The sequence below is a fragment of the Erigeron canadensis genome, chromosome 6 (assembly GCF_010389155.1).
Source record: "Erigeron canadensis isolate Cc75 chromosome 6, C_canadensis_v1, whole genome shotgun sequence".
In the NCBI taxonomy this organism is placed as follows: Eukaryota; Viridiplantae; Streptophyta; class Magnoliopsida; order Asterales; family Asteraceae; genus Erigeron; species Erigeron canadensis.
In genome coordinates this window covers 5037462-5061757 of record NC_057766.1, presented here as the reverse complement: position 1 = coordinate 5061757, position 24296 = coordinate 5037462, and the positions used below count along the sequence as shown (strand labels likewise).

General features: G+C 33.7%; 3 protein-coding genes across 5 annotated transcripts; all 3 read right to left on the bottom strand.

The window, feature by feature from the left end:
• Positions 1 to 3661: 3661 nt before the first annotated feature.
• On the bottom strand, positions 3662 to 7993 carry LOC122604181 (organelle RRM domain-containing protein 6, chloroplastic-like). Its single transcript, XM_043777077.1, has 4 exons — positions 7708 to 7993; positions 6316 to 6384; positions 5167 to 5273; positions 3662 to 4199 (listed from the first exon to the last, which is right to left on the bottom strand). Exons 1-4 carry the CDS (start codon positions 7991 to 7993, stop codon positions 4107 to 4109), a joined length of 555 nt encoding a protein of 184 aa, XP_043633012.1. The 3' UTR covers positions 3662 to 4106.
• An 884-nt stretch (positions 7994 to 8877) lies between these two features.
• Positions 8878 to 14159, bottom strand: LOC122603858 (N-alpha-acetyltransferase 40). 3 transcript variants are annotated; one of them, XM_043776688.1, is made up of 8 exons: positions 14057 to 14159; positions 13891 to 13990; positions 11790 to 11869; positions 11220 to 11498; positions 10727 to 10803; positions 10407 to 10449; positions 10221 to 10298; positions 8878 to 9618 (listed from the first exon to the last, which is right to left on the bottom strand). In XM_043776688.1, the coding sequence occupies exons 1-8, from the start codon at positions 14105 to 14107 to the stop codon at positions 9610 to 9612; spliced, it is 717 nt and encodes a 238-aa protein (XP_043632623.1). In that variant the 5' UTR covers positions 14108 to 14159; the 3' UTR covers positions 8878 to 9609. The 3 variants fall into 3 exon arrangements, 2 of the variants coding, with proteins under 2 accessions (XP_043632623.1, XP_043632624.1); XR_006324506.1 differs by lacking the exon at positions 10407 to 10449; XM_043776689.1 differs by lacking the exons at positions 10407 to 10449; positions 10727 to 10803.
• A 785-nt stretch (positions 14160 to 14944) lies between these two features.
• On the bottom strand, positions 14945 to 18819 carry LOC122603310 (galactose mutarotase). Its single transcript, XM_043775984.1, has 5 exons — positions 18489 to 18819; positions 18336 to 18385; positions 16972 to 17098; positions 16035 to 16139; positions 14945 to 15700 (listed from the first exon to the last, which is right to left on the bottom strand). Exons 1-5 carry the CDS (start codon positions 18601 to 18603, stop codon positions 15078 to 15080), a joined length of 1020 nt encoding a protein of 339 aa, XP_043631919.1. The 5' UTR covers positions 18604 to 18819; the 3' UTR covers positions 14945 to 15077.
• Positions 18820 to 24296: the final 5477 nt, after the last annotated feature.

Here is a 24296-nt window from a genome sequence, read left to right as displayed (position 1 = left end):
TAAAGTCTGCTTCCAAATAAAAATCAAAATCACTTTTCCTTTACAAGAATTTTTGACATCCTATTGTTTCACTAACCTATCTTCGCTGGATACATTAAATTCATTGCACATTTAACTAAAAATATGAATCCACCTTTCTTTACAAAAACTCTGTCACAATTTGTGAAATGATTCGAGAACAAATATTACGTTTAAGTCATATCAGGTATCTTTCTAATTTTGATTTTGGGTTATATCATTACTGGGTATTTTTTTTTTTGCATTTAGGGTTTTTTAGGGGGGAAAAAACTACCGATAAAAACTTTGAATTGAATCTATAGTATAATTATCTTTACAGTTTTTTTAATCTTGTTTGCATTTAGGTTTCTTTTTGGGGAAAAAAAAACTACCGATAAAAACTAGGAATGCAGGATGGTGATTGCTTGCTAGATGTTTGATGTTATGTCACAAAGAAATGATTCAAAAAAAAAGGCAACACATTTTCTATATATCATCAGATTTCCATAGTCTTAATTTTCTTTTCAAAGATGAAATTGTGTAGCATAGATTAATTAATAATGTAAGGCAAGTGTACTTAAAGTTACTTTACTTGTGAAGATCATTGTTAAAGATTTTTATCACCTTTTTACTATCGTTACACTATGGAGGCGTATTTTCATGTTTCCTTTTATTGTTTGTCATTGCAGCTTATGATTCAATTTTTTAGTCCCATGAGCCCTAAGGGCATATTTGGTTAGTAAGTGTGATGTGTCATAAGCTTTAGGTAAGTATATTAGAGATTAACATATTGTGCTGAAAGCCATATTCTATTTGAAAGCCATATTCTATTTGAAAGACTATTAGTATTTGTGCGCCTTAAGAATCATACATCACAAAAGGGTGAAGTTCCTTAATAATACTACATGATTCTTTAGTATGAAACTTAAGTTGGTTTTCTAATTAGTTGTATATTGTGATCCACTGTGACACCTATTATGTATATTATTATATCATGGATGCTATTATTGTTTGAGCTTTCACTTTTATGTTGATGTTGTTCGGTCTTTGGTTCATGTCCGTATATTTGTTGTAGTTTGTCATAAATCTCAAGCCATCATTTTATGTGTGTGGTGCTATATGTACTCTGTTTTTTTGGCTCTTGCATGAAGCCCATTTCTATGTAAGCATTCTTGTGATGAAGAATTTGAGATCAAGCACTCTTAGAAACTGATTAATTCTTTCTCTTTTTTTTTTTGGTGTAAAAGGTTGTAGATATTGTTTAACAAAACTAACTTTTATTTCTATAACTATGAGTTTTTTTTTTCTATATAATAAGATTCTAACTCTACAAAATATGATTTAAAGTCTATTGATTAATGAAACCCCTACAACAAACTTTTCATGTACATTGTCTGATAAACAAAATGACCCATTAGATCACTTGTTTTTTAGTTGTGAATATTCAGGATATGTTGTGGAGGAAATGAGGGATAAGGGGGTATTCAAAAAGTATTCACTGGAAGGATTTGAAAGATTAGATTAGTAGTAAAAAGACAATAATTCTGCTACACGTGTTCTTCAAAAACTAACACTTGCTGCGTGCGTCTACATGATTTGGAAGGAGAGGAATACGAGATTATTTAGCAAAAATTAAATCTCTGAAGAAAAAGTGAAAATATTAGTGTGTTGAGGTTATTAAAATGGAGATGCATACAATAAGGTAATTGGAATTGTAGACAGGATTACATGCATTGTTAAACTTGAAGAATATCCAGGTTAGTGATAGGGATTAAGTGTAATTTGGTTTGATTAATACAAAGGTGCTATCCTTTTTTTTTAACTAACTATTTAAATTTATTTTAACATTGTTTATCAGTTTTATGTTTAGTTATTCTAACTATATATATTTAAGTTGTTTTAAATATCATTTTGTTGTGAAATTCCTTTAATTTAATATATTGCTTTATTTTAAAACCACGTATAAATTAGTATTTTCTTGAAACCACATACAAATATACAATGTCGAGTGTTTTGGTTAGCTGTCTATCAATTTTGAACCATAAACCACCAAATATATTTTGAAGTGTCGTACAATACAATAATATTATACATGTTTGGTGACATATGACTGAAAATTAGTAGTATACAAATCATCACTCATTTAAAATAAATTAGGTTTAAGTATGACCAAATAAAAAAATTATTTTATACTATTCTAATCATGACACTTCTTTTACATCAATTACTATTACATTAATAATCTCACCTCTACAGCCATCATCACCGCCACAACTGCCATCGTCATCGTCACTATACTGGTGTATCATGCGGGCATATAAATAGTAATAAAACAATGGTTTTCAGTCAAATGATTCACTTATTTGTATGTTTTATTTTATCTTAAGTAAATGTTCGAATCCAAAAAAACAAGACGTGTTCCATTGCAAATTGTTAGGGACGACTCGACCCCCATTTAATTAAGAAAAGAGAAAAATACATTTGACGTTGAGGTTTTGACCAATAGGCTTCTAGTTTTATAGCATCAATCAATATCATGAATATTATTTGTCCAAAACACGTTAAATTTGTAGAGTTAAGAACTGGTTGGATGTTTAAATATCTTCAAAGTAATCATCTAAAAAGATCTATAATATAAAAATGATAAACACATATACTAATACAAGTACCAATCATAATAAGAAAGGATAATGCAAAACAAATATATTGATAATATTAGACTTTAGACTTGCTTTTGTGTTATGAACTAATCACATAGTACATCATTACCTTGTTACATATTTACAATATCTTAAATTAATCACATGCAGAACATATATGTTTAAATATCGCCAACAGAATGTTAGAAACCATTTCGGGTATGTCTGGATTATTTTCCACAAATTTAAGTCAAAAACTTGTTTTTCCCGATTAACTTAAGTATAAAAAACCACATCCTTTAATCTGTTGTTGATGTCAACGTGATTGTTTTTGAACGCTTCAACGTAATTGTGTTTGAACGCTTCGTTTAATTAATTATTGATCAATAATTAAACCACAATGTAGATACGTAGATGATTTAGAACCTTATGTCAATTTCTTATAGAGGAGAAATTTGTCATTTTGAGGCGTAGAAAGTCAGAAACTTGGCCAATGACGTTTGCAAAATAATTATTTATTGAATTTTGAAAGTAACACAACATGAGGATCATGTGTATTTGTGGATATTATTTGTTATAGAACTTCGGCGTTTACATTTGTGCCTCAAATCATGCCATATAATTATATCTTATATTACTAGTTCGCTGTGGGTTCACATGGAGTTAACTAATACGAGTACTAATTATTACATGCAAAACTTAAATCTGGTTAATAATTTGAACAAAAGTGAAATTCATATGGAAAAAAGTAAGTAATTAACAACTTTATTAATTTTATTGTAAAAGACGAGTTGGTGATAAATCAAGATAGACAAAGAGGGGGAGAGCGCCAAGATGGTGTTAGTGTGTTACCAGCGGTGGTTTATGGCAATTGTGGTGAACTGCTTTTGGAATTTGGAGACCCAAAAATCACCTCCTTTTTTTTTTTTTTTTAAATAATTAAGAAAAAGAATCCGGTTTAACGTTCCTATAAATTGAACCTAGACAAGCTAGTTTCATGAGCCAGTTGAGCGAGTGGGCACTTATTCAATCAGTCAATCAGGCAGGATCAACCCGAGTTTCGATACATTAATATATGGTCTTTGTGCTTGGTCATTTTCATGACAATCCAGAATTCTACAAGTTCAGTCCCTAACACACGTGTTTCGTTACACGGTTGCTCCCTCCACGTAACTCTGTCTAAATTATATAACGAACATAAAAATGTCATTTCAATATACTATTACAGGGCAGGTGCAAATTTCATATGCATTAAGATTTAACCAAAGCTAAGGTAAGCAGGGCCAGGAAGTCCATTAAGATCATAAACTAGACAGATTTCCTCTATAATACTAATAGATCTGTAAAATTTGCATCCCTAATTAGATTTTCGGCACCACTAATACTGTTCAAATGTAGCTTGGTAAATGGTAACATGGATGCATTCTCAACACATAAGAAATGTGAGAAACCTTATAAGCATGTATACACTCAGCGGTATGGCTTTGAGTCCTGTTTGATGCCTTGATTGAGCTGAGACCTAGGTTTAGCGAATTCAACAAATATAACCCTCCCATCAAGGAACTGCCAAACAGAAACAAGCATCAAAACAGTTTAGAAGCATACAAAATCTTACAACGCTATTAAAATTCAAACTTGCGGTCAAATCTGTCGAACCAAAACACTTTTTCTTCAAAAGTTTTTAAGTTATAGAAACAATTAGCGTCTGACATATGATAGGTAAACGACACCAATTCGATTAAAATCTACATTTTTTTTTCAAGCCACGAGTATTTCATTTCAATCACCATTATCCAAGAAAGAAGCTAAGAAAAAAACAAAGTTACAGCTTACAAGGGATCAACTAAAATCCAATCTAGGGATTGCTTTTCACATTGGTTTATATCCAATACAAAGACGAGCATTAAATCTTATTGTATAGTTCTATACTTCTGTTCTGTCTTCTGTTGTATTTTACAAAAAACCATTGGCTTGAGCCTCTTTCAGATCACCCAAACCATTTTTCGTAATTTGTTTCAATATAAAGTGATTTGATTAAATTTCACTTTGGCACATGATATCCTTGAACTAACAAGTGGAGGAACTAACAGTTGTTACTACGAGTAACTTTATCACTACAGCTTAAGTGATGTCCAATCATTTGAAAAGGAAAAGAGGATATTGGCATATTGTAAACAGGAGGGACATATATTTTCATTCTTTAACTTTTTTTGAGCAACTAATTTTATTACCAGAAGCCTATTCCATATTGGAAATAAAAGATGTTTTCAATTTTTAACAAATGACTCGTACACATGTATATGATCATACATATTCAGCTCGAGTTCAAAGATCTCAGTAAGATTGAAGACATCAAAGGCGAATCTAAGATTTAAACTCATGGAGGGTCTTTGAGACTTCGGCAAAATAACTTGTTTGAGGTGGAAAAAAATGGATATGGAAATGAGGCGGGTCGAATAGTCAAGTCACAAATATCTATAAACTGTAACTTTAGGAAACATGGCATTCAAATATTAGAGTTATAACCAACCTTTCCATGCATACCCTCAATGGCCTTGTCAGATTCCTCCTTTGTTGCATAACGAAGGAAAGCAAACCCTCTTGATCTGTTAGCAATCTTATCCATCACCAGATTCACTGAAATGTCATAAGTTATAGATTCAACTATCAAAATACTTATAAAACAATGAAAGTAAAGAGCTGCAAAGAAAGTATTAGAGGTGTCGGGATGGGTGGGTCGTACAGGTTGGGCAGGGAGTGAAAACACCTATGTAGCACCGAAACGGATACGGCAAAGCGGCACGGGAATGATACGGGAACGGGGAACGGCAAAACTAAAAAATTTAGGATACGGGTACGGCAAAGATACGGCAATAAAAAAATTTTAAAAAATAAAATATATTGATTTTATATAGAGAGAGACTTGAGACTTCAGAGATTATGTAAAATTATAAATGTATAATTTTATAATATATGTTTGATGGTGATAGGTGATCACGGATTAAATTTTTAATAATCAATTTTGGAACAGAAAAAGTCTAATGGTGATCTTAATTGTATAATTTAGTTGGTTTGTGTTTGGGAGTACGCATAGTGGCAAGATGGAAGTCGTTTTTGGAATACAAAAAACTCATTGAAACCCTAATATTAATTAGATACGGTATGGAAACTTCACAGAAACGTTTCGGTATATATGGAAACTTCAAGGAAACGTTTCGTACGAGTTTCCGTTCCCATGGAGTTTCTGAAACGGGTACGCCTACCTGTTTGGAGTTTCGGTGCATCATAAGAAAACACAGCGGGTGGCTCATTTTCTGTTATGAGTTGAGTTGGGTTGATACGCCAAGACTTTTTCAATATCTATTTATTATTGTTATTATTATAATAATAATAATTGTTATTATTATTATATCGATAGTTTATGATCTAATATAAACTACGACAATAACACTATTATTGCAATAATACAAATCTGTGAATGAAACAATTTAGAAGTTTAGGAGATTTTCAACCTGTTTAGTATATTTCTTTTAAAGCTAAACTTTAAATAGACCCATTCGAGATTGTAAAAACAAAATAACCAAATAATCCAATTTGACCCATTAAGAAGTAATACCTATAAAAAATGCCATCTCTATAAAATGTTAGCACAATGAAATGTAATAGGTACCATATGTACCTTCAATCAGCTGGCCAAATGACTGGAAAGCATTCCGCAAGCTCTCCTCGGATGTTCTAAATGAGAGTCCTGTCATTTGAATCTTTTGTCAATAAATTTATTATTGATCGATAATAAACTATGGAAAGATAATACTAAAAATCAGGTAGCAACAAATTTGCCTAGGCACTTAACAACAAATTATTTTTTGCTAGAGTGAAACATAACACAGAGCTATATAAGCCTCTCTGGCAGAAAAACGAGCTAAAGAGCATGGTCCTTTCAGTTTTTAAAGCCAACGTCCTTACACTGTGAAAAAATAATATAGAAAATATATATGATTTTGTACAAAACCGTGAGATGGGATAAACCAATCAGGTTCATGACTTCCTCTACATAGATGATAAAATGGGATTCTAGAAGTCGATGCTATAGAGCCAAACATGTCTTTTTGCGAGTTATGTGGCTATCTTTACTAATAGTTGATGAATCACAACGATATGTTACTAATGCTACAAAATCAGACCCGATTTCTTTCAAGAAGCAGTTATCTTTCCCAGTGAGGCACAAGTCCATTCAACCCTATCTAAATAATCATATCAAACACGCGCAAAACATGATTATGTATGTAGTGTAGAACCACACACATTCTCTTAGTTACTTTGTATTCATCACGCATATAGCACAAAAGTCAATTATATATAGATTTATTTCCACCTTATAAGTTAAGTTTTGAACCATTTTTAAATTAACCAGTGGATTTCTTGAGGCCCCTGTGTGTGTGTATTATAATTTCGGACGAAATGCCATAATTAATTATACAATACATGCATAAAAGTATTCAAGTTTTTCTAATCTTCAAAAACATGACATTATCTATATCTATACTATATTAGAAAGCAAATTCACTTTTCAACTTTCAACATTCAATTCAACAATATACACATATTAATGCATAATGTACCATACATCAATGCATACAACTTTCTCTCTTCTCCATAAATCATTTTATTCCTCAAATTCTTTCAAAATCTTTTATCTCAAAAACCGTACATCGATAAATTATAAAAATTATATGGGTGTTCTTAAAATTTCATGCTCTTTCATTAGAGATGTCATTCGATATACTTTCGACGAATTTTTAAATCCGAGTGTGGAGCCCGTACGACTAAGGCATTTGACTATGACACTCTATGACATATAACCTCTACACTCTATGACATATAACCTCCTATGACCTATCACACTTTATGACCTATCACCCTCGTCATTTTACCGCCGCAACGCGCGGGTACTTGCTATCGTATTTATTAATTCTTATAAGAGGAAAATATAAAAAATAAAAAATTAAAATCCTAAACTAATTAAGTAAGTAAGTAGGAGTAATGGAAATGAGATAGAGAGAGATATTACCACTGACATAGAGCTTTGTAAAAAATGAACTATTATTTGAAGATGATAATTGTGAAGAAGAAGAAGAAGAAGAAGAAGAGTGACAGGCAGCGGTGGTTAGAATTCGGTGATAATTTTGGTGTTTGGATAATGTTGTTGATAATAATAATAATGGGGAAGAAGATAGAAAAAGGCGATTATTATAATGAATAAGTGGAATACTAGTACAATTTAAGGGCGGCAGCAGTGATGATGAAGATGAACATAATCTAATACCGGTGGTGGTGGTTATTGCTGCCCCCGCCATTTGGAGCCACAGTAGGAGGGAAAAAGTCAACAACTAGTAAGAGGGTTATCGTCAAACTCAGAAAGTAAACGGAATACATTGTTTTACTTTTACTTACATTTTTGAATGGGAAAATGATTAGGATTGGTTAAGATTGGTTCTTTGACAACATAGGGATTTTAGATATTGTCGATAAGTATATCAGAAATGATAAATTTTCTAGGACGGTTACATTAAAATACTTCTAACATACGCTTCAAACAATCTCTCTACATTCGGTCAACATCTTTATTCTTCCTATACCCACCTTTAAGCTGTATTGTTGTTTGTTGCCGGTATTTTCATGAAATGATGTGATGTATTTATTAAAGCTATAAAACATAATAAAAAAGTGTTTCATCTTCTAAAGATTCTGAGAGATGTTTATGTTAAAGGTGATCCATTTTATAATTTTGGTCTTACATACTAATGGATATGATGACTATGTGATAGTATTTCTACCGATCGAGTGATCGGTCATGCCAAATAGGCCTGAATTGGACATCCAATTTTTTCGACTTGAATTATTTAGAGAATGCTTTATATGGATATCCAATATATCAAAAAGATGGGACAACGGATAATGATTAAAAGGGTTAACTGACATGCCTAAAAATAGCCCTAATAGTAAAATGCTTTCTTCATAAAAAATAGGCCTAATAGTGTTGGGTTCTAGTACATTTGATAGACAACTTTGTCATTGGAATGCTTTCATTTTATCATTGATCACCTTGCAATAAGATATTATGGCGTTGTAATTTGACAAAAAATTGTGAGGAAGTTAAGGTTTTATAAATATATACATTGCATAAAGAATGGTAAAGATTAAGAAAGGAAAAACTTATATATGTCAAACATTCAAGACATTTGACAAATCTTTGTTTATATTTTAGGTCTATCAATCATATTCCAATGCAGAAAATAACAAACAAACTACTCGTACTAACTAATACTGTAACCACTACTACCTATAGACTCGCTAAATGACCCCCCATTTTGTCCATTGTGTACCATTCTCAAGGTACACTTCCATGAAACCTTGTTAAACTAAATACTAAGACTAACTAATGAGCTAAACAATGAAACATAAAACCCAAACAAAGACTTGAAGACTGCTTATTCAAGTCCTAAACCAAGCAGCCACACATGAAGACTTGAATTGCTTACTCCATGCAACTTAAAACTTAACTTAAAACTTCTAACTAAACCAATTAAACCTACAAATACCGCTACAAATTCAAGACTGATGTCTTGCCCTTCAATTTAGATAACATTTTTTTGCGATACTGATGAAGATTCAAAAAAGACAAACTTCAATATATGTTGAAAGGGCAATTTCATCTGATACCAAATCACTAAAAGCCAACCATCAAATTTAACTGACTTTGCAATTCCACAATACCACAAGAATATACTCCATTTTGTTAAAATGGTTGGAGAGCAACAGCAGCAAGCAACGGTTGGAGAGCTAGTCCTTTGGACCTGTGTTGTGCTAATCGAGGCTTTCTAGTTCGTCTACATACCAGAGAATCAGATAATGAAATCTCGCTCATTAACAATACTATGCTGATCCAGACTCTGAGCAACTCCTTTGGACTTCATTCTTCCTGAAAATGAGACAATTGAATGAGTCAAGTAGATTTCTTTGGCATGGCTTGATGAGAACCAATATGCAAAGTACAAAGTACAAACTCTAATGGAATATGTGAATAAAACCGAGTGGAACTCCTCTTTGATCTAATGAAATGAGCCTGGTGCTGGTCTTTAAAACTTCAAAATTTATGCGAATGCCGACTACGACCAACTTCTTTACAATGCATGCTTTTTGCATTGTCGGGTACTTATTAAATATTAAACAAAGTCATGTTAAGAACTGAGAAGTATTTGGGTTCAAAAGCCATAAATTTCAAATTTCACGAAAAGATAAGTTGTTCACGTCTTGTAACTGTAAATTCCCTAGTCAAAGGCTATCACATAACTAAAGAATGAAGACTAAACGAAGTTCACACTGGGCTTGTTTGTGGTTATGTGATGGACATCTTAATGGCCCTAATGTCTTGCTCAGAAAGAGGTGAGATATTATAGCCTTCGTTATTTTGTTTATGATCTGGAGTGACCTTATAATACCCGACTGATTAAAACCCAAATAAAGTACGACATAATGGTAGGAAAGTTGATTAAACTTACAGGTATATAAGAAGTAAATTACCTCTAATACAGCTTTAGCTTCATGGTCAAATGTTTTACAAAGAATCTCATAACTCTTATCTTCTCCTATCACGCCCAGCTGCAAGATAGCGTATAAATGTCAAATAATATATATTTATCAACTCTCATAAGGAAAGTAAATTTCATCGAGCGAATGACATCTTTGTAATTGAACAAACATTCATACCGACTGATAAACTTTTGAAGGAGAAATAGCTGATATATTGTAACTGCACAACCAAAGTTTCAAAGATGGATTTGGCAGTGAGATTATGCAGTCACAGTATTCTACATAATTGCACTAACAATGTGCACAAAGATCTAAATGAAGTCTAATAATGGATACTTGACTACATGATAATGCTAAGCGCTAAAAATCAATTAGCTTTGTAAGGAATGTTATCAACGACAAAAATGTCTATTATCACTACCAGAATTGCATACGTGTCTATATCTCATCAGATCCATTTACAATTTACATGTTAACTTGCGGAAGTAGCATATTACCTAAGCTTATTCAGGTAGAAATTGATCGCTGAAGTGTTTCGTTTTTGTACAGTGAGAACCACAGCACCCATGCAGTTCTAAATATTGGGAAAAAAAATGATATAAATGAATGATAACTATATCAGAGATAGAGGTGGCGGTATCTAACAATTTATGTATCAATAGGTTGATCGGTGGGCATAATGAAAGTATAACTTGAAGAAAAGGGTTAAATTGGTTAAGAGTCACTTCAGTGTCTTTCTAATAGATAATACCAGATGATTAGATTCATAAAACCGGGTTATCACGTTTACAAGAATGCAAAATTTTAATCTTATTTGACACGGTAATTATGCATTAAAAGATTACTTTTTTTGGACATCGGAACTTCAGGTCAGACTAAAGGCCTTTTTTGACCGGTTACCCTACCCACCCGACCCACCCATTTTGTCACCTCGAACAAATATCATGTGACTTTCTATTACACAATAAAAAAAATCATGAAACTGATTACCTTGCAAGCAATTAATTCAACTAATTGCATCAGGAACTTTCCAACCGCCATCCCTTGATAAGCTTCTTCAAGCTGCAATTCATAAACATAAAGTACAGGTATTTCCTCCTCAATGGTGAACCGATAATGTACAAATCCAATTATGGGTGCCTCTGCTTTACTTGGAGTGCTTGGACCCTTGTATACAAAAATATACAGTGCTTCAGGAGATGACATTTCTCTACGCTTCACTTTTTCTTCCTCTGGCCACTCCGCTCCATATGGGCCCTCCATATTAATCTGCTCAAAATAAAAGATTTTATTAAATATGCAAATATAGGTAGATTGGGTAACTAGTCAAAGTGGGTTCGGGTTGTGATATGGCATTTTTTTTGGGTACGGTTCGGGTTGGTTAGACGTTCTTTTAGGAAAGCGTTACAATAAATCAGGAGGTTAAATGCAATAGTAATCAACCCACTCCTAAGTAAATGGGTTAAAACTGCCACCTCTACATATGACACTTCTTTTTTTGGAAAGAAAAAATACAGCAAAAAGAGGGAAATAAAAAGATGACTAATACCACAAATCCACCTTAAGTAGCTTTTGGATGTACTCCTTCAAATTAGATGATAGTTTATCTCCACGTCCAGACTCAAGAAATAAAGATAGAGCTATTAAAGAGAAGGGTGTTAGTAAGAAGTACAAATAAAACATACAGTTTAAAACACTAAGCTTATTTAGATAAGAATGAAGAATCATTAGAGTGAAGAATTCATTGGTGCGTTCACATACAATAGCTAAGAAAAACGATTTCAAGATCAGGAAACAATAACAAATGGGTGGAAATATACACATGTACAACATAAAAAAAGCACATTGTTATAATTTGATCAATTAAGGTTGGATTAATCAATCTAGTTTTTTGTGGTGATTGTTATAACTTGATCGTAATACAAATTATGTTACTATTTTCCACATAAATTTTTACTTTGAAATTAATATTATGCGACCATCAATAAAACCAAAGATAGCCTTCAAGACAATAATTTTCCGAAGATATATGACCTTTCTAGGAAATGTTAGAATCATAGACAAATGCCCTCATAGGACCGGTCACCTTCATTGCCAAAATCTTGTAAATATTACTTTTATAACTGAAAATAATTAGAGAGTTGTCCGCATGAAAATGCGTGCAGACAATTACTACATTATTGGATCTGAAAGTGACCATGGATTAGATGAAACTTTAGATGGTGACCTGGTGCTACCAAGCTCTCAATCTTTGAGATTTTCCATCCGTTATTTGGAAAAATTCTTGACTATAGTGTTTTTCGTGTCGGAGTAGGTTTAGTTTAGATGGTTATATCATATGAACCTTTGATTGTTGAAGTTTTTAAAATTTTTGTCAAACATAGTTTATCTTTAGAATATATTTAAGTTTTAATTGAAATATCGGGGTAAGACATATTCTGTCCAAACCGTGATAGCGGGCGGAAAATCTTAAAGATTAAGAGTCTAGTAGCACTGGCACCATCTGCAACTTCATATAATTCGTGGTCATCTTTAAAACCAATTATGTAATAGTTGTCCGCACTCATTATCAAACATAAAACTCTTTCATTAATTTTTAGTTACAAAATCAATACTTACAATATCTTGGCCATGAAGACGGCGCGTCATATAAGGGCATTTGTCTATGATTCTAACCAAGGCTATAAATCTACGAAGAAGACTATTGCCACTCCTAAAGTCTAAAGACACTCTTTGTCCATGAGGGTCACATACTAGTAATTCTAGAATAAAAAAAATTTGCATAGAATATAGTAGCAATGCTTGCACAATGATGAAATTATAGCAATCACCACAGACACACAGGTTGATTGATTCAATCTTAACTAAATCAATCAAAGAAACAATTATTAAACACACAAAACAAGAATCACAAAGTAATCAAACATCAAAAAGAAAAATACCAGCCATCCTAAGGATTCTTTGCCACCCAAGTGGTAGGTCTATAGCAGAAGAATGACTCGACTAAAAAGGATCAACGACAGAAAAAGAAGAGAAGAAAGATGTTACAGTGCTCTCATGCCAATAGCAACTGAAGACAACTCTACTATTTAATTAATTCGCTTAGCTGATTGAATAGAATGCGAAGGAAACCACAAACCCCAAAACCCTTAATTGATTCCGTTAGTCAACTAGCGCCCTTTGTGTCAAGATCACAACCAGTGGAAGAACTAGGAAATCAACAACCCTCTAACAATCGAACACTAACTTTTCAAAGAAATTAGGGATTCTCGAAACCAATCGAGAATCAAATACACAACGATCATGTGCTGCACTAAAACCATGATCATATTATAACAATCCCCAAATACAGGCAGATTGATTCTCAAATCAATCTTGATCCAATCCTAATTAAACAAAATCAAAGACACTATTACTGTAATGCTAGATTCACACAATTATTACAAGAATCAAAGACACTATTATTATTATTATTATTATTATTATTATTATTATTATTATTATTATTATTATTATTATTATTATTATTATTATTATTATTATTATTATTATTATTATTATTATTATTATTATTATTATTATTATTATTATTACATCTTTCGAATATGAGGGAATATAGAGAGGTTGAAGATGATACTCGTAGAATATAAAAGAGATTTACCATTTGAGTTGTTGTAAAGAGGGGAATCAGAAAGATGGTTTTTATATGAAGAGTAAGCTGATTTCAGAAGCTCTTCCATCCGTTTCTTTCTTTGCATTTTCTGTAATTTTTTTAATTAATATATTAAATGAAATGAAAGAAATGTGAAAAGGTAGGTAGGTGGTACCTGAGTCCTTGTTTGATGCTTTTTTGATGATCTGCTACTCGCCATTTCCATTTTGCAAGTTTTCCAACCACAAATTGCAGCTGTTTTGCTAGCTCTACATAACCCCGACCCTTTTTTGTTTTATTTAAATGAAAAATACTTTCATTACAATATTAAAATTAAGTATTAAAAATAAAAGTTTTGTTAACCCCGACTCCTTTTTGTTTTATTCTTTATGTGTTTTTGTATATCATTTTTTTTGTTTGTTTTTTCTTATTTGATCAACATTTTCAGTAATTTTTTTTTTTTATATTTGAACATTATTAATAAATTTTAAATACGTGCCCTCCCTTAAAAAGAATAAAAAGAATACATAAGGTTTTTTGGTAGTCATTCATTTGATTAGATTTAATTGTAAAAAAGTCGTGTCAATTTGAAAAAACTTAAGACTTTAAGGTATTGAGTTCAAATCTTAATATGAGTAAAAACGTTCAATATAGGTAACCAAATAGTTGTTTGATATGTACCTTTCTTTCATTATATTATTCACTCAATATATATTTTCGGACGACTGTTATTTATGATCGGTGTTAAATTAATATGTTAAAATTACATGTTGTGATACTGTAATATACATGTACCTTTGACTCAAAATAAAACTCTAAAACACATGTAAATGTGTAAACTCGGTCTTGGGAATTTGCTTCAGTTGGTCGTTAACCCGTCTTAAGAGACCTTAAATCGTCCTCACCTGGACTCTATTGGAGGCGGTCATAAACCATAAGTTAGGGCCTAAGGCATAAGAGCCAATCCAAACTCATCATGTTTGTTTCAAAGAACAAAATCGAACCTACTTGATGCGCGTCAGCTATAAAACTTGATACATATCACTGACTTTCCACAACAGAATAACTCAAGACGCTTATTATTGGAAGACACTGTAGCTACAGGCATTTTCATGGACACGTTATTCTAAAGCAAGCACACAAAATTCATCAACTTATTAGAATCTAGTTATATGACATAAATTTGAAACAACACCTTACTCGACAGAGAACTCATAGACCATAGTGTGCTGATACTTGTCACCAGGTTGTACTACAATCGATGGAAAATTTGCTTGGTTGATAGCATTTGGAAAGCCCTGTGTCTCCAAACACACTGCTCCGTGCTTTCCATAAACAGACCCTCCTTTGCCAACAATCCCATTCACATAATTAGCTGTGTAAAATTGGATTCCAGGGGCATTGGTCCATAGGTTAAGAACCCTTGAACTAGACGGGTCTTTAAGCTTCACAGCATGTTTTAAGCCTGATTTTTCTTCACCACAATCAAGCACGAAATTGTGATCATATCCTATACCAACCTCGTGAATTGAGGTACCGATTTTCTTCTCGGAGGTGAAGTCAAATGGAGTTCCTTCTACGGGTTTGATCTCGCCAGTCGGGATTTGAGTTTCATCAACGGGTGTGAAGTGTTTTGCAAATATCTGAGCTGAATGGTCGAGAATGGTACCAGAGTTGTGGCCTGCTAGATTCCAGTAGGTATGCTGAGCTAAACTCACGGGTGTTGGTTTATTCTCGGGAACTGCTTCCATGTCAAGCCTTAATGTGGTTTTCGAAGTAAGTGTGTAGGTTGCAGTAACAGAAAGATCACCAGGGTAACCTGATTACAACAGCGCCAGTTAAAATCAGAATATCAGTTGTAAAAGCATAGGGTCTAAAGGATCAGTGATTGGACACATTTGTATTTTTAGTTATAATCATACTCAGCCTCTTATATAAGGTCCAAAAAAGGAGTAAATGAGTAATTACATTTTACCCTGTAAAAAAAGTGATCATTTAAAACAGACAATCTGAACTAATTATTAATATGAATATTTTTGTTCCCAGAACTAATTAATTGTTAACAGATAACCTGACCTTATATATTGATCCAAAAAATACTAGCTGAATATAATCAATATATTAGAAATATGAGTTTTAAGAGAGGGGAATACCTTCTTCCCCATCAAGAGCACGATATTTGAAGGTTATTGATGGAGTGTCACCCTGTTTATGTTCAACGACTTCCCATACCACCTTGTCGAATCCTTTAAGCCCACCTTCAAAGAACAAAACAAAGAAGAGTACATTAACTAAATACAACTAACAAGGAATTAGTAACTTTATGACCTTGCTCAGCCTCTATTGGCATCATATCATAATCATGTGCCCTAAAAAGAAAAAAAATAGTATCTCAAATCAAACCCAAAACACCACATGACTACAACCAAAGGTGTACAAGAAAGATCATGAACACATCATACACCAAATCATATGAGATAAATTCTTGTAAATTAAGCAATAATCCCAAAAAAGTTGTGTAGAGACTATGGTTTGAGCCGGAATATTTTTTTCGAACAGAACCTGATTGAACAAAACTAACTATGTTTTGTTTCTAAAAGATAACAGATGTACACAAACAAGTATTTTTTGTCTTCGAAAATCCAAATAAGGTACAAGTCAAGGGAGGATCATATTAGCTGGTAAAAAAGACAATGATACTCAGGAGTAATAATTATTACTTCATCATCTTGTCTTTTGACAATTAGACTTTTCTCTACTTGGAAGCTCTTTCTAATATTTCTCAGGACTTGTATCAATTGAATAATAAAATTAATCATACATCGAACAAATATTATATAGCCTTTCCATCCTTTTATCTATATTGTAAATATATATGACTTTCTCCAAAGATTTCATATTGCCTAGTTACTTTGTTTTTTTTGTGTGTGTTCTTAAACCGCCACAGCTACATTTATGCGCGTTAGATAAATCACAAATGAAGTATTTAGCTTAAAACTTTTTGCACAAGAAAGAACCATATATTTTAACCCTAAACGTCAATTATATGCCCAGATGATTAGGTATAAAATTAAGAAAGTTACCCCATACCATGGAGACTATTTGGACCGTTGTTAATTGGCAGAGTATAGTCCGTCCCATTGAGTGTGAACTTCCCTTCTTTAATCCTGTTTGCAACTCTTCCAACAATGCAACCAAAGTAGGGCGCCACACGATTCTGAAGATATAAAAAGGAATCAGAATGCATAATATGAAGAAACCAATTTGAGATATACAATTAGGATCACATATGACATTAATAGAAGGAAACAGATAATGCACAACTTTCACTTTAAACTTTAAAGGGTGTTTGGACATGCATTTTCAAATTGATCATTCCAACTCAATAATAACCTATAATCGAAGTTTAGCAAGATAACTTTATAATTATTTTTCAATTATATCACATTTGTATTGTGGGACAATGGTCTTAAAATTACCAAAAGTGGATTTCAGCCGTTCGGATCATCTCTCCTCCAAATCCAGAACCTTCTAACACAGAATAGACATAGATCTTGTTACAACTTTTATATAAACCAATAATTTTTTTTTTTCAATTTGTAACCAAAAAAAAGGCAAATGTAGCTAAAAATGTCTCACAAAAACTTAAAAGTCTCATCTTTTATTACAAAAAATAAATAAATTCAAGTGGGTTTAGTATCTGGGATGTAAGTAACTTTTACATTTTTTCTATTGTGCGAATGTAACTTTCATTTGGTTCATTGTATGTAATCGACCCGCCAAATTGAACGATTAATGTAAAAGTGTATACGTGGCACACCATATGAGCTGCCACGTAGAAGTTTTTGATTGGTCAACCTAAAGAATTTACATTAATCGTTCAAATTTGGCGGGTTAGTTGCATACAATGAACCAAATGAAAGTTACATTCACACAACAGAAAAAATGTAAAAGTTACTTACACTTCCAGATACTTAATCCAATTCAAGTTAGCTATAAACCGTAATTCGCCCCTATTTCTTACCAAAAAAAAATATATATATTAAAAAAAAACGTAATGCAGCTTAGGTTCTAGTGTAATGCACTATAGTCGGACACTTGCACTATGTTCTTGAGTGTTTTTTTAATAAAGAAAATAAAGGAATCTAATGGATTATAAAACAAATTGTGTTTTTGAGTTTATTTTTAAGATAGAAAAGAAGGGAAATAATATGATTTGAGGGGTAATCTAGTTGTTTTTTTATAAAAAAATTTCTTCCCATATTTGGGATGATTTGAGAGGAAACAAACTTATCTTCTAATCTTTTCTTTTCTTTTATAAATCAATCTCAAGAATACAGTGTTGATATTCTTGGCATCCAAAAAAAAAAATCCTATGATAATAAAACCGTTATAAAAAAAATTAAATCATAAAGAGGTAGTTTTTAGCAGTGAATGATGATGAGAATGCTCACCAGATAAGGATCCAGAGTGTCAAATCCAAGAACAACATCACTCAAATTTCCTTCAATACCATACAAATACCCATCAATAATTATCAGAACCTTATATATATAATACTAAAATATAATTAAAAAAGAAAAAAAAAATAGATATATAAGGTGTACCATTTTGATCAGGGACAAACAAGGAAGTGATGGTGCAGCCATAATTGGAGACAAGTAGTTTCATACTACCATTGTTTACCTCAAATATTTGGGGGTGGTTTTGGTCTTCTGCCATTATTTGATGATGGACTTCAGTAATTATTATTGTATTTTTATTTTTATTTTTGAGATCAAAAAGTCAGAGTATATATAACAAATCGGATCAGATGTGTGTTATATAGGAGATATGATTGTAGGGGTTTTGGATAACGATGGAGGAAGAAGAAGAAGAAAGAGATCGAGTGACACGGATTCACGCAAGTGAATTAGACAGTAAGACAGACAGCATATGTGAGTTATGTGCACAAATTATGTATACATCTTTCTTTAAATTTATTTTTCGTTTACTAGATGGGTACCCGACAATTAACAACGTGCGAGATACCTTGACGGTGATTAGTTACAACATAATATTCATTTTCGTGTAGTTCATCCATCGTCTCGTGATATATTATAGTTTATTTATGTTCTCGTGAGCTCATTACATGACTTACTTTCAAAGTTTATAAATCACAATCTAAACTCACGTAGATGATGTCTACCGTCAAGGAAAAAAAGAGACTTCCAAATAAGATGGATCCTCTAAACTTCACAAATATTTTAAACATTCATCATGTTATATATACTTTATTGAAGGAAATAAGTAAATAAATAAATAGTTCAAAGTAAAAATGGATGGCTTTAGCAATATGTGAACTTATGTGGTTATAACTCACCCGCAACTCAAGAGAGTTGAGTTAGTAGTTTAGAGTTGAGACGCAAGTGTAGAAATTGAAGTTCTTATGAGATAATGAAGTTAATTCCATATTGAGTCATATCAAGTGTTTGATGATATTCATTACACTATAGCCTGGGAATGAAATTTCAATATGTATTTCCACTTTTCGACTCAAATAAAAAGATCAATACTTTTATGAAACAGAATTTTTACATGGTTATGAATTTGACAAATCACTTATAGTTGTAAAAGAGGCTACCTCTCTTTACCTCTATTAGACAACATTTGCATCATTGTACATAAAGGAATTTTACACTCAAGCAATATAGAAACAGAGCAAGCATATCACTTGTATGTAATTTCTACCTTGACGACCCATGCTGAAATTCGGGTTTGCTACACCAATTATATGTGCCCACCATAGAGCCTGCTTATCCACCCGAGGATTCCAATCTGGCTCATAAAATATAACCTGCATTTCGTATCGGCCTAAATGAGTAGATATGACCACCGGCCAATATATTGTCAAAAATCTATAGAGAACAAAACACTTATAATGTATCCAGAAAAAAACAATAAGGTGAACCTTTCACTATAGGCCTATAGCTTGTTATAAAGTATGGTGCATATATAATTATGATATACATGTTCTACCTTTACCTTTTATGGCAGCGAAAACAAAGCATTTTGGCCAAAACATGCACTGACCCGTTACCAAATCAACTCATATTTCACTTAGACAAACTGAAAGATATTGAACATTTAATCTTTTAGTTTCACCACATCGACAAATTTCACAAGTTACCTTGAATTTATAACCTTGCCCAACACACAAATATCTTATATAAAGAACCCCTAAAAGTAAGTAGCTTATCATTGAAATGGTATCACCATACTTTATGCCTCATTGTTAGGAGGTCAAGGAGATAAAATCTATATGGCCTAAAGGGAATATGTCGAGCTCTATAGCAGTTATAACATATTAGATCAAGCGTTATATTTAGCATAACTAGAGGGTAGTCAATTGTAATATCCTAGTACTATATATATATATATATATGGCTCTAATGTTATGCCTTTTCAATAATATATCATTATTATCATCTTATACGTGGTCTTATATGGCATCAGAGCCAATGGCGACCTGTAACCCTAACAGCCACTAACCTGTTCATCAGTGCAGCACAAGCAGCCTCCCTTTTTTTTTTTTTTTTAATCAGCCTCAAATCAACATGGCGCTAATTGCTGCTTTCAACACCAATGAAAAGCATTCCCATAACTCTCACAAATTCCCTTTCACACTAAACCCTAAAAATTATGGGTTTTGGAAATCTATGATAGAACCCTTTCTTGTTACCAATCATCTTTTCGGGTATGTCGATAGAACAATCCCCTGTCCATCAAAAACAATCTCATCAACTGCATCAGGATCTAACCCCCCAACCACAAAAACCACAAAAGACAACCCCAACTATCCCATCTGGATTGCTAATGACGCACACGTTAGAATGATTATCATATCTACCATCTCAGAATCATCCTTTCAGCATGTGCAGGGAATGACCTCTCGAGATCTATGGCTTGCTTTAGCACAGGCCTATGCACCAAGCAACTCATCCCGAGAATATATGTTGAAGACCCAACTTTTAAGGATCCAGATGAAGAGTGATGAAACCCTGATTGACTACCTTAGTCGTGCCCAAGGATACGCGAATGATCTAGCAAATATCGGGGAACCATTCAAAGACAAAGATCTTGTTATGCTTGTTATCTCAGGCCTTAGAGATGAGTACACCAATTTAAAGTCGGGTCTTCTCACTCGTCAACCACCTGTTCTGTTCAATGAGTTAAATGGGCTTCTTAATAATTATGACTTCATGGTCAATAACACTGCCTCTGCCCATATTGGTTCATCGCCTTCTCAAGCTTTTGTTGCAACCACAAGCGATTCAGTTTCGTGCTCTACCTCTCTTCAACAGCTCCTGCTAGCCACTCTACAGCAGCTTGCTTCTCAACATGGACTGCAACTCAGCCCCCTTACCTCTAATAGCTCTCAACCTCAAGCTTTTTATGTTGCTCGTCCATCTTCTAACAATCGTGGCAATCGAGGTGGGTGTGGAAATTTTCGTAACAGCAATAACAGAGGTTATGACAATTGGGGCACTCGTACTAACCGATTCTCTTGGGCCTCAACTCAGAATACAGTGTTTGGACATTGTAACAGGTGCGGGATAAATCATATTCCTTCACAATGTCAGAATCAGAAGCCTACACAAACCAGACATCAGGCCAACTATGCAAGTTATGCCAATCTTTCAGAAGCTGGCTCATCAACAGGTACAACTTGGTTTGCTGATACAGCGTGTAACAGCCATGTAGCTCCGGACTTAGCAAGCCTTGATCAGTCTGAAGCTTATTATGGTAACGATGCTCTTCATGTTGGCGACGGTAACCCTTTACCTATTCTTCATATTGGCTCTTCTAAAATTATCTCACCATATAAGCCTTTCAATCTTTCTAATATACTTCATGTATCCGAGATCAAAAAGAACCTTTTGTCTGTCCAACGTTTTTGCTTCGACAATGATGTTTTCTTTGAATTTCACACTTTCTTTTTTGTTGTGAAGGACGAACGTACAGGCAACACACTACTCACGGGTCCAAGTGACAATGGACTCTATTCCATTCGTTTTCCACAACTCAAATCTCTCCAAAAGGTTGCATTTACCGCTACCCGAGCATCTTCCACCATATGGCATAAACGCTTAGGGCACCCGCATCATCGTGTTTTTAGTTCCATTGTTTCCAATTTTTCTTTACCTGTTACTACAAAAATAGTTTCCTCTTTATGTACTTCATGTCAATTGGGAAAATCTTCCAAATTTTCATTGCATGAATCTACTTTTCGCAGTAAATACAATTTGGACTTAATTTATTGTGATGTTTGGGGACCAGCACCGACTCGTTCATTTGACGGTCATCGATTTTTTATGTTATGTGTTGATCGTTACTCGCGATATATGTGGATATATCCTTTAGCTCAAAAATCTGATGTCTATAGTACATTTAAAACCTTTTGTCACCATGGTAGAACGTCAATTCTCCACAAAAGTAAAGAGTGTCCAAACTGATTGGGGAGGTGAGTTTCGGAACCTAACTCCATTTTTTACTTCTCTTGGAATAATTCATCGCCGGTCATGCCTACATAACAGTGAACAAAATGGTTGTCGAGCGTCGACATCGTCATGTTGTTGAAACTGGACTTGCCTTACTTGCTCAGTCCAATCTTCCACAACGATTTTGGTATTTCGCCTTTGAAACGACAGTTTATCTTATCAATCGTTTGCCCTTTCGTGTCTCTTTGAACAAAACCCCATTTGAATATGTATTTCAAAGACGTCCTGATTATCACTTTCTTCGTGTCTTTGGGTGCCAATGTTTCCCCCCATCTTCGTCCTTATAATCGACACAAAATGGATTTTCGATCCACTCCATGTCTCTTTCTTGGCTATAGTCCACTTCATCATGGTTATCGTTGTTTGGACTTGGCCAATGAACGAGTCTACATTGCTCGACATGTTAGGTTCAATGAAAAGTTATCTCCATTCCAGACATCTACTCCAAACCAAACAAGTGCACTAACCAAGCCTTATATTTCCTCCTTTCCATCCTCGTTTCCAACATCAGATAGTTACACCGATTCTGCTACTTCCTCTATTTCTTCCTATAATACTCCGTCACCTATTCCAATATCTATTCAGTCAACACCCCCTCCTTCATTATCATGCCCAACATCTCCAACTTCTGTTCAATTAACACCATCTCCTGCTCAATCAATTACACCTATTAGCCAGTCAGATTCTTCATCTCCACCCACCTCCATCACTTCCCCATCTTCCCCGCCACCACCAATTCGCTCTCGGCCAGCCAACTTACGCCCTAATCCTAAAGCTAAAGCTATTTTTGATCCATCAGCTAATCAAGCTTTCGTCTCTCCTACCTCACCAATCGAACCCGTTTCCTTTACCGTTGCTAACAAAATTCCTGAGTGGCGTCAAGCCATGTCAGAGGAGTTCGATGCACTTACTAAGAACAACACCTGGTCATTAGTACCTTATGTTAATGACACTAATATTATTGATTGCAAGTGGGTTTATAGGTTAAAGAAGGATCCCAGGGGAAGATCATTCGTTATAAAGCTCGTCTTGTTGCCAAAGGGTTTCGACAAAAACCGGGTGTTGACTATCATGAAACTTTTAGCCCGGTTATAAAGTCCACAACCATTCGTGTTGTGTTATCTCTAGGCATCACCAACAAGTGGTCTCTTCGACAACTTGATGTTCAAAATTCTTTTTTGTACGGTAATTTATAAGAAAGAGTTTATCTCCGTCAACCACCAGGATTTGTGGATCACTCTCGGCCAAATCATTTGTGTTTGCTACATAAGTCATTATACGGGCTCAAACAAGCCCCAAGGGACTGGTTTCAGAGTTTATCAACCACTCTTCTTCAACTCGGTTTTCAAGGATCTAAAACAGATCCATCTCTGTTCATTTTGAAGTCTGGTGGGGTTCTCTTATATGTTCTTGTCTACGTCGATGACATCATAGTCACGGGAAATGACAAGAATGCCATCAACAAGATCATATCTCAGCTCAGTTCTTTTTTTGCTGTCAAGGATCTCGGTAAGTTGGATTATTTTCTAGGTGTTGAAGTTGTTCCTCATGGTCAAAATATACTATTGTCCCAATGCAAATACATTCTGGAACTTCTTCAGAAATTTGGTCTTTCAGAATGTAAACCCGTTAACTCACCAATGACCACATCCCAGCAGTTAGCTCTTAAGGACATCCCACTTCTTGCTTCTCCTTCATAATACAGACAATTAGTTGGTGCTCTTCAATATGTTACTCTCTCAAGACCTGACATCACATTTTCTGTTAATAAAGTTTGTCAATATATGCATGCCCCAACTGAGAATCATTCGGCTGTTGTGAAACGGATTATGCGCTACTTAAAGGGCACTTCTGACCATGGTCTCCTCATTCGTC

Excerpts from the sequence above, each read along its gene's own strand:
- LOC122604181 (XM_043777077.1), bottom strand. The coding sequence starts at position 7,993 with ATGGCGGGGGCAGCAATAACCACCACCACCGGTATTAGATTATGTTCA. Across the intron at positions 6,385-7,707 it reads TACAAAGCTCTATGTCAGTG|GACTCTCATTTAGAACATCC; the intron begins GTAATATCTCTC and ends TTCAAATGACAG. Across the intron at positions 5,274-6,315 it reads ATTTGGCCAGCTGATTGAAG|TGAATCTGGTGATGGATAAG; the intron begins GTACATATGGTA and ends ATGACATTTCAG.
- LOC122603858 (XM_043776688.1), bottom strand. The coding sequence starts at position 14,107 with ATGGAAATGGCGAGTAGCAGATCATCAAAAAAGCATCAAACAAGGACT. Across the intron at positions 13,991-14,056 it reads AGCATCAAACAAGGACTCAG|AAAATGCAAAGAAAGAAACG; the intron begins GTACCACCTACC and ends AAAAAATTACAG. Across the intron at positions 10,450-10,726 it reads TTCTACCTGAATAAGCTTAG|TTACAATATATCAGCTATTT; the intron begins GTAATATGCTAC and ends TTGGTTGTGCAG.
- LOC122603310 (XM_043775984.1), bottom strand. The coding sequence starts at position 18,603 with ATGGCAGAAGACCAAAACCACCCCCAAATATTTGAGGTAAACAATGGT. Across the intron at positions 18,386-18,488 it reads GTTTGTCCCTGATCAAAATG|GAAATTTGAGTGATGTTGTT; the intron begins GTACACCTTATA and ends ATGGTATTGAAG. Across the intron at positions 17,099-18,335 it reads ACACTCTGGATCCTTATCTG|AATCGTGTGGCGCCCTACTT; the intron begins GTGAGCATTCTC and ends TTATATCTTCAG.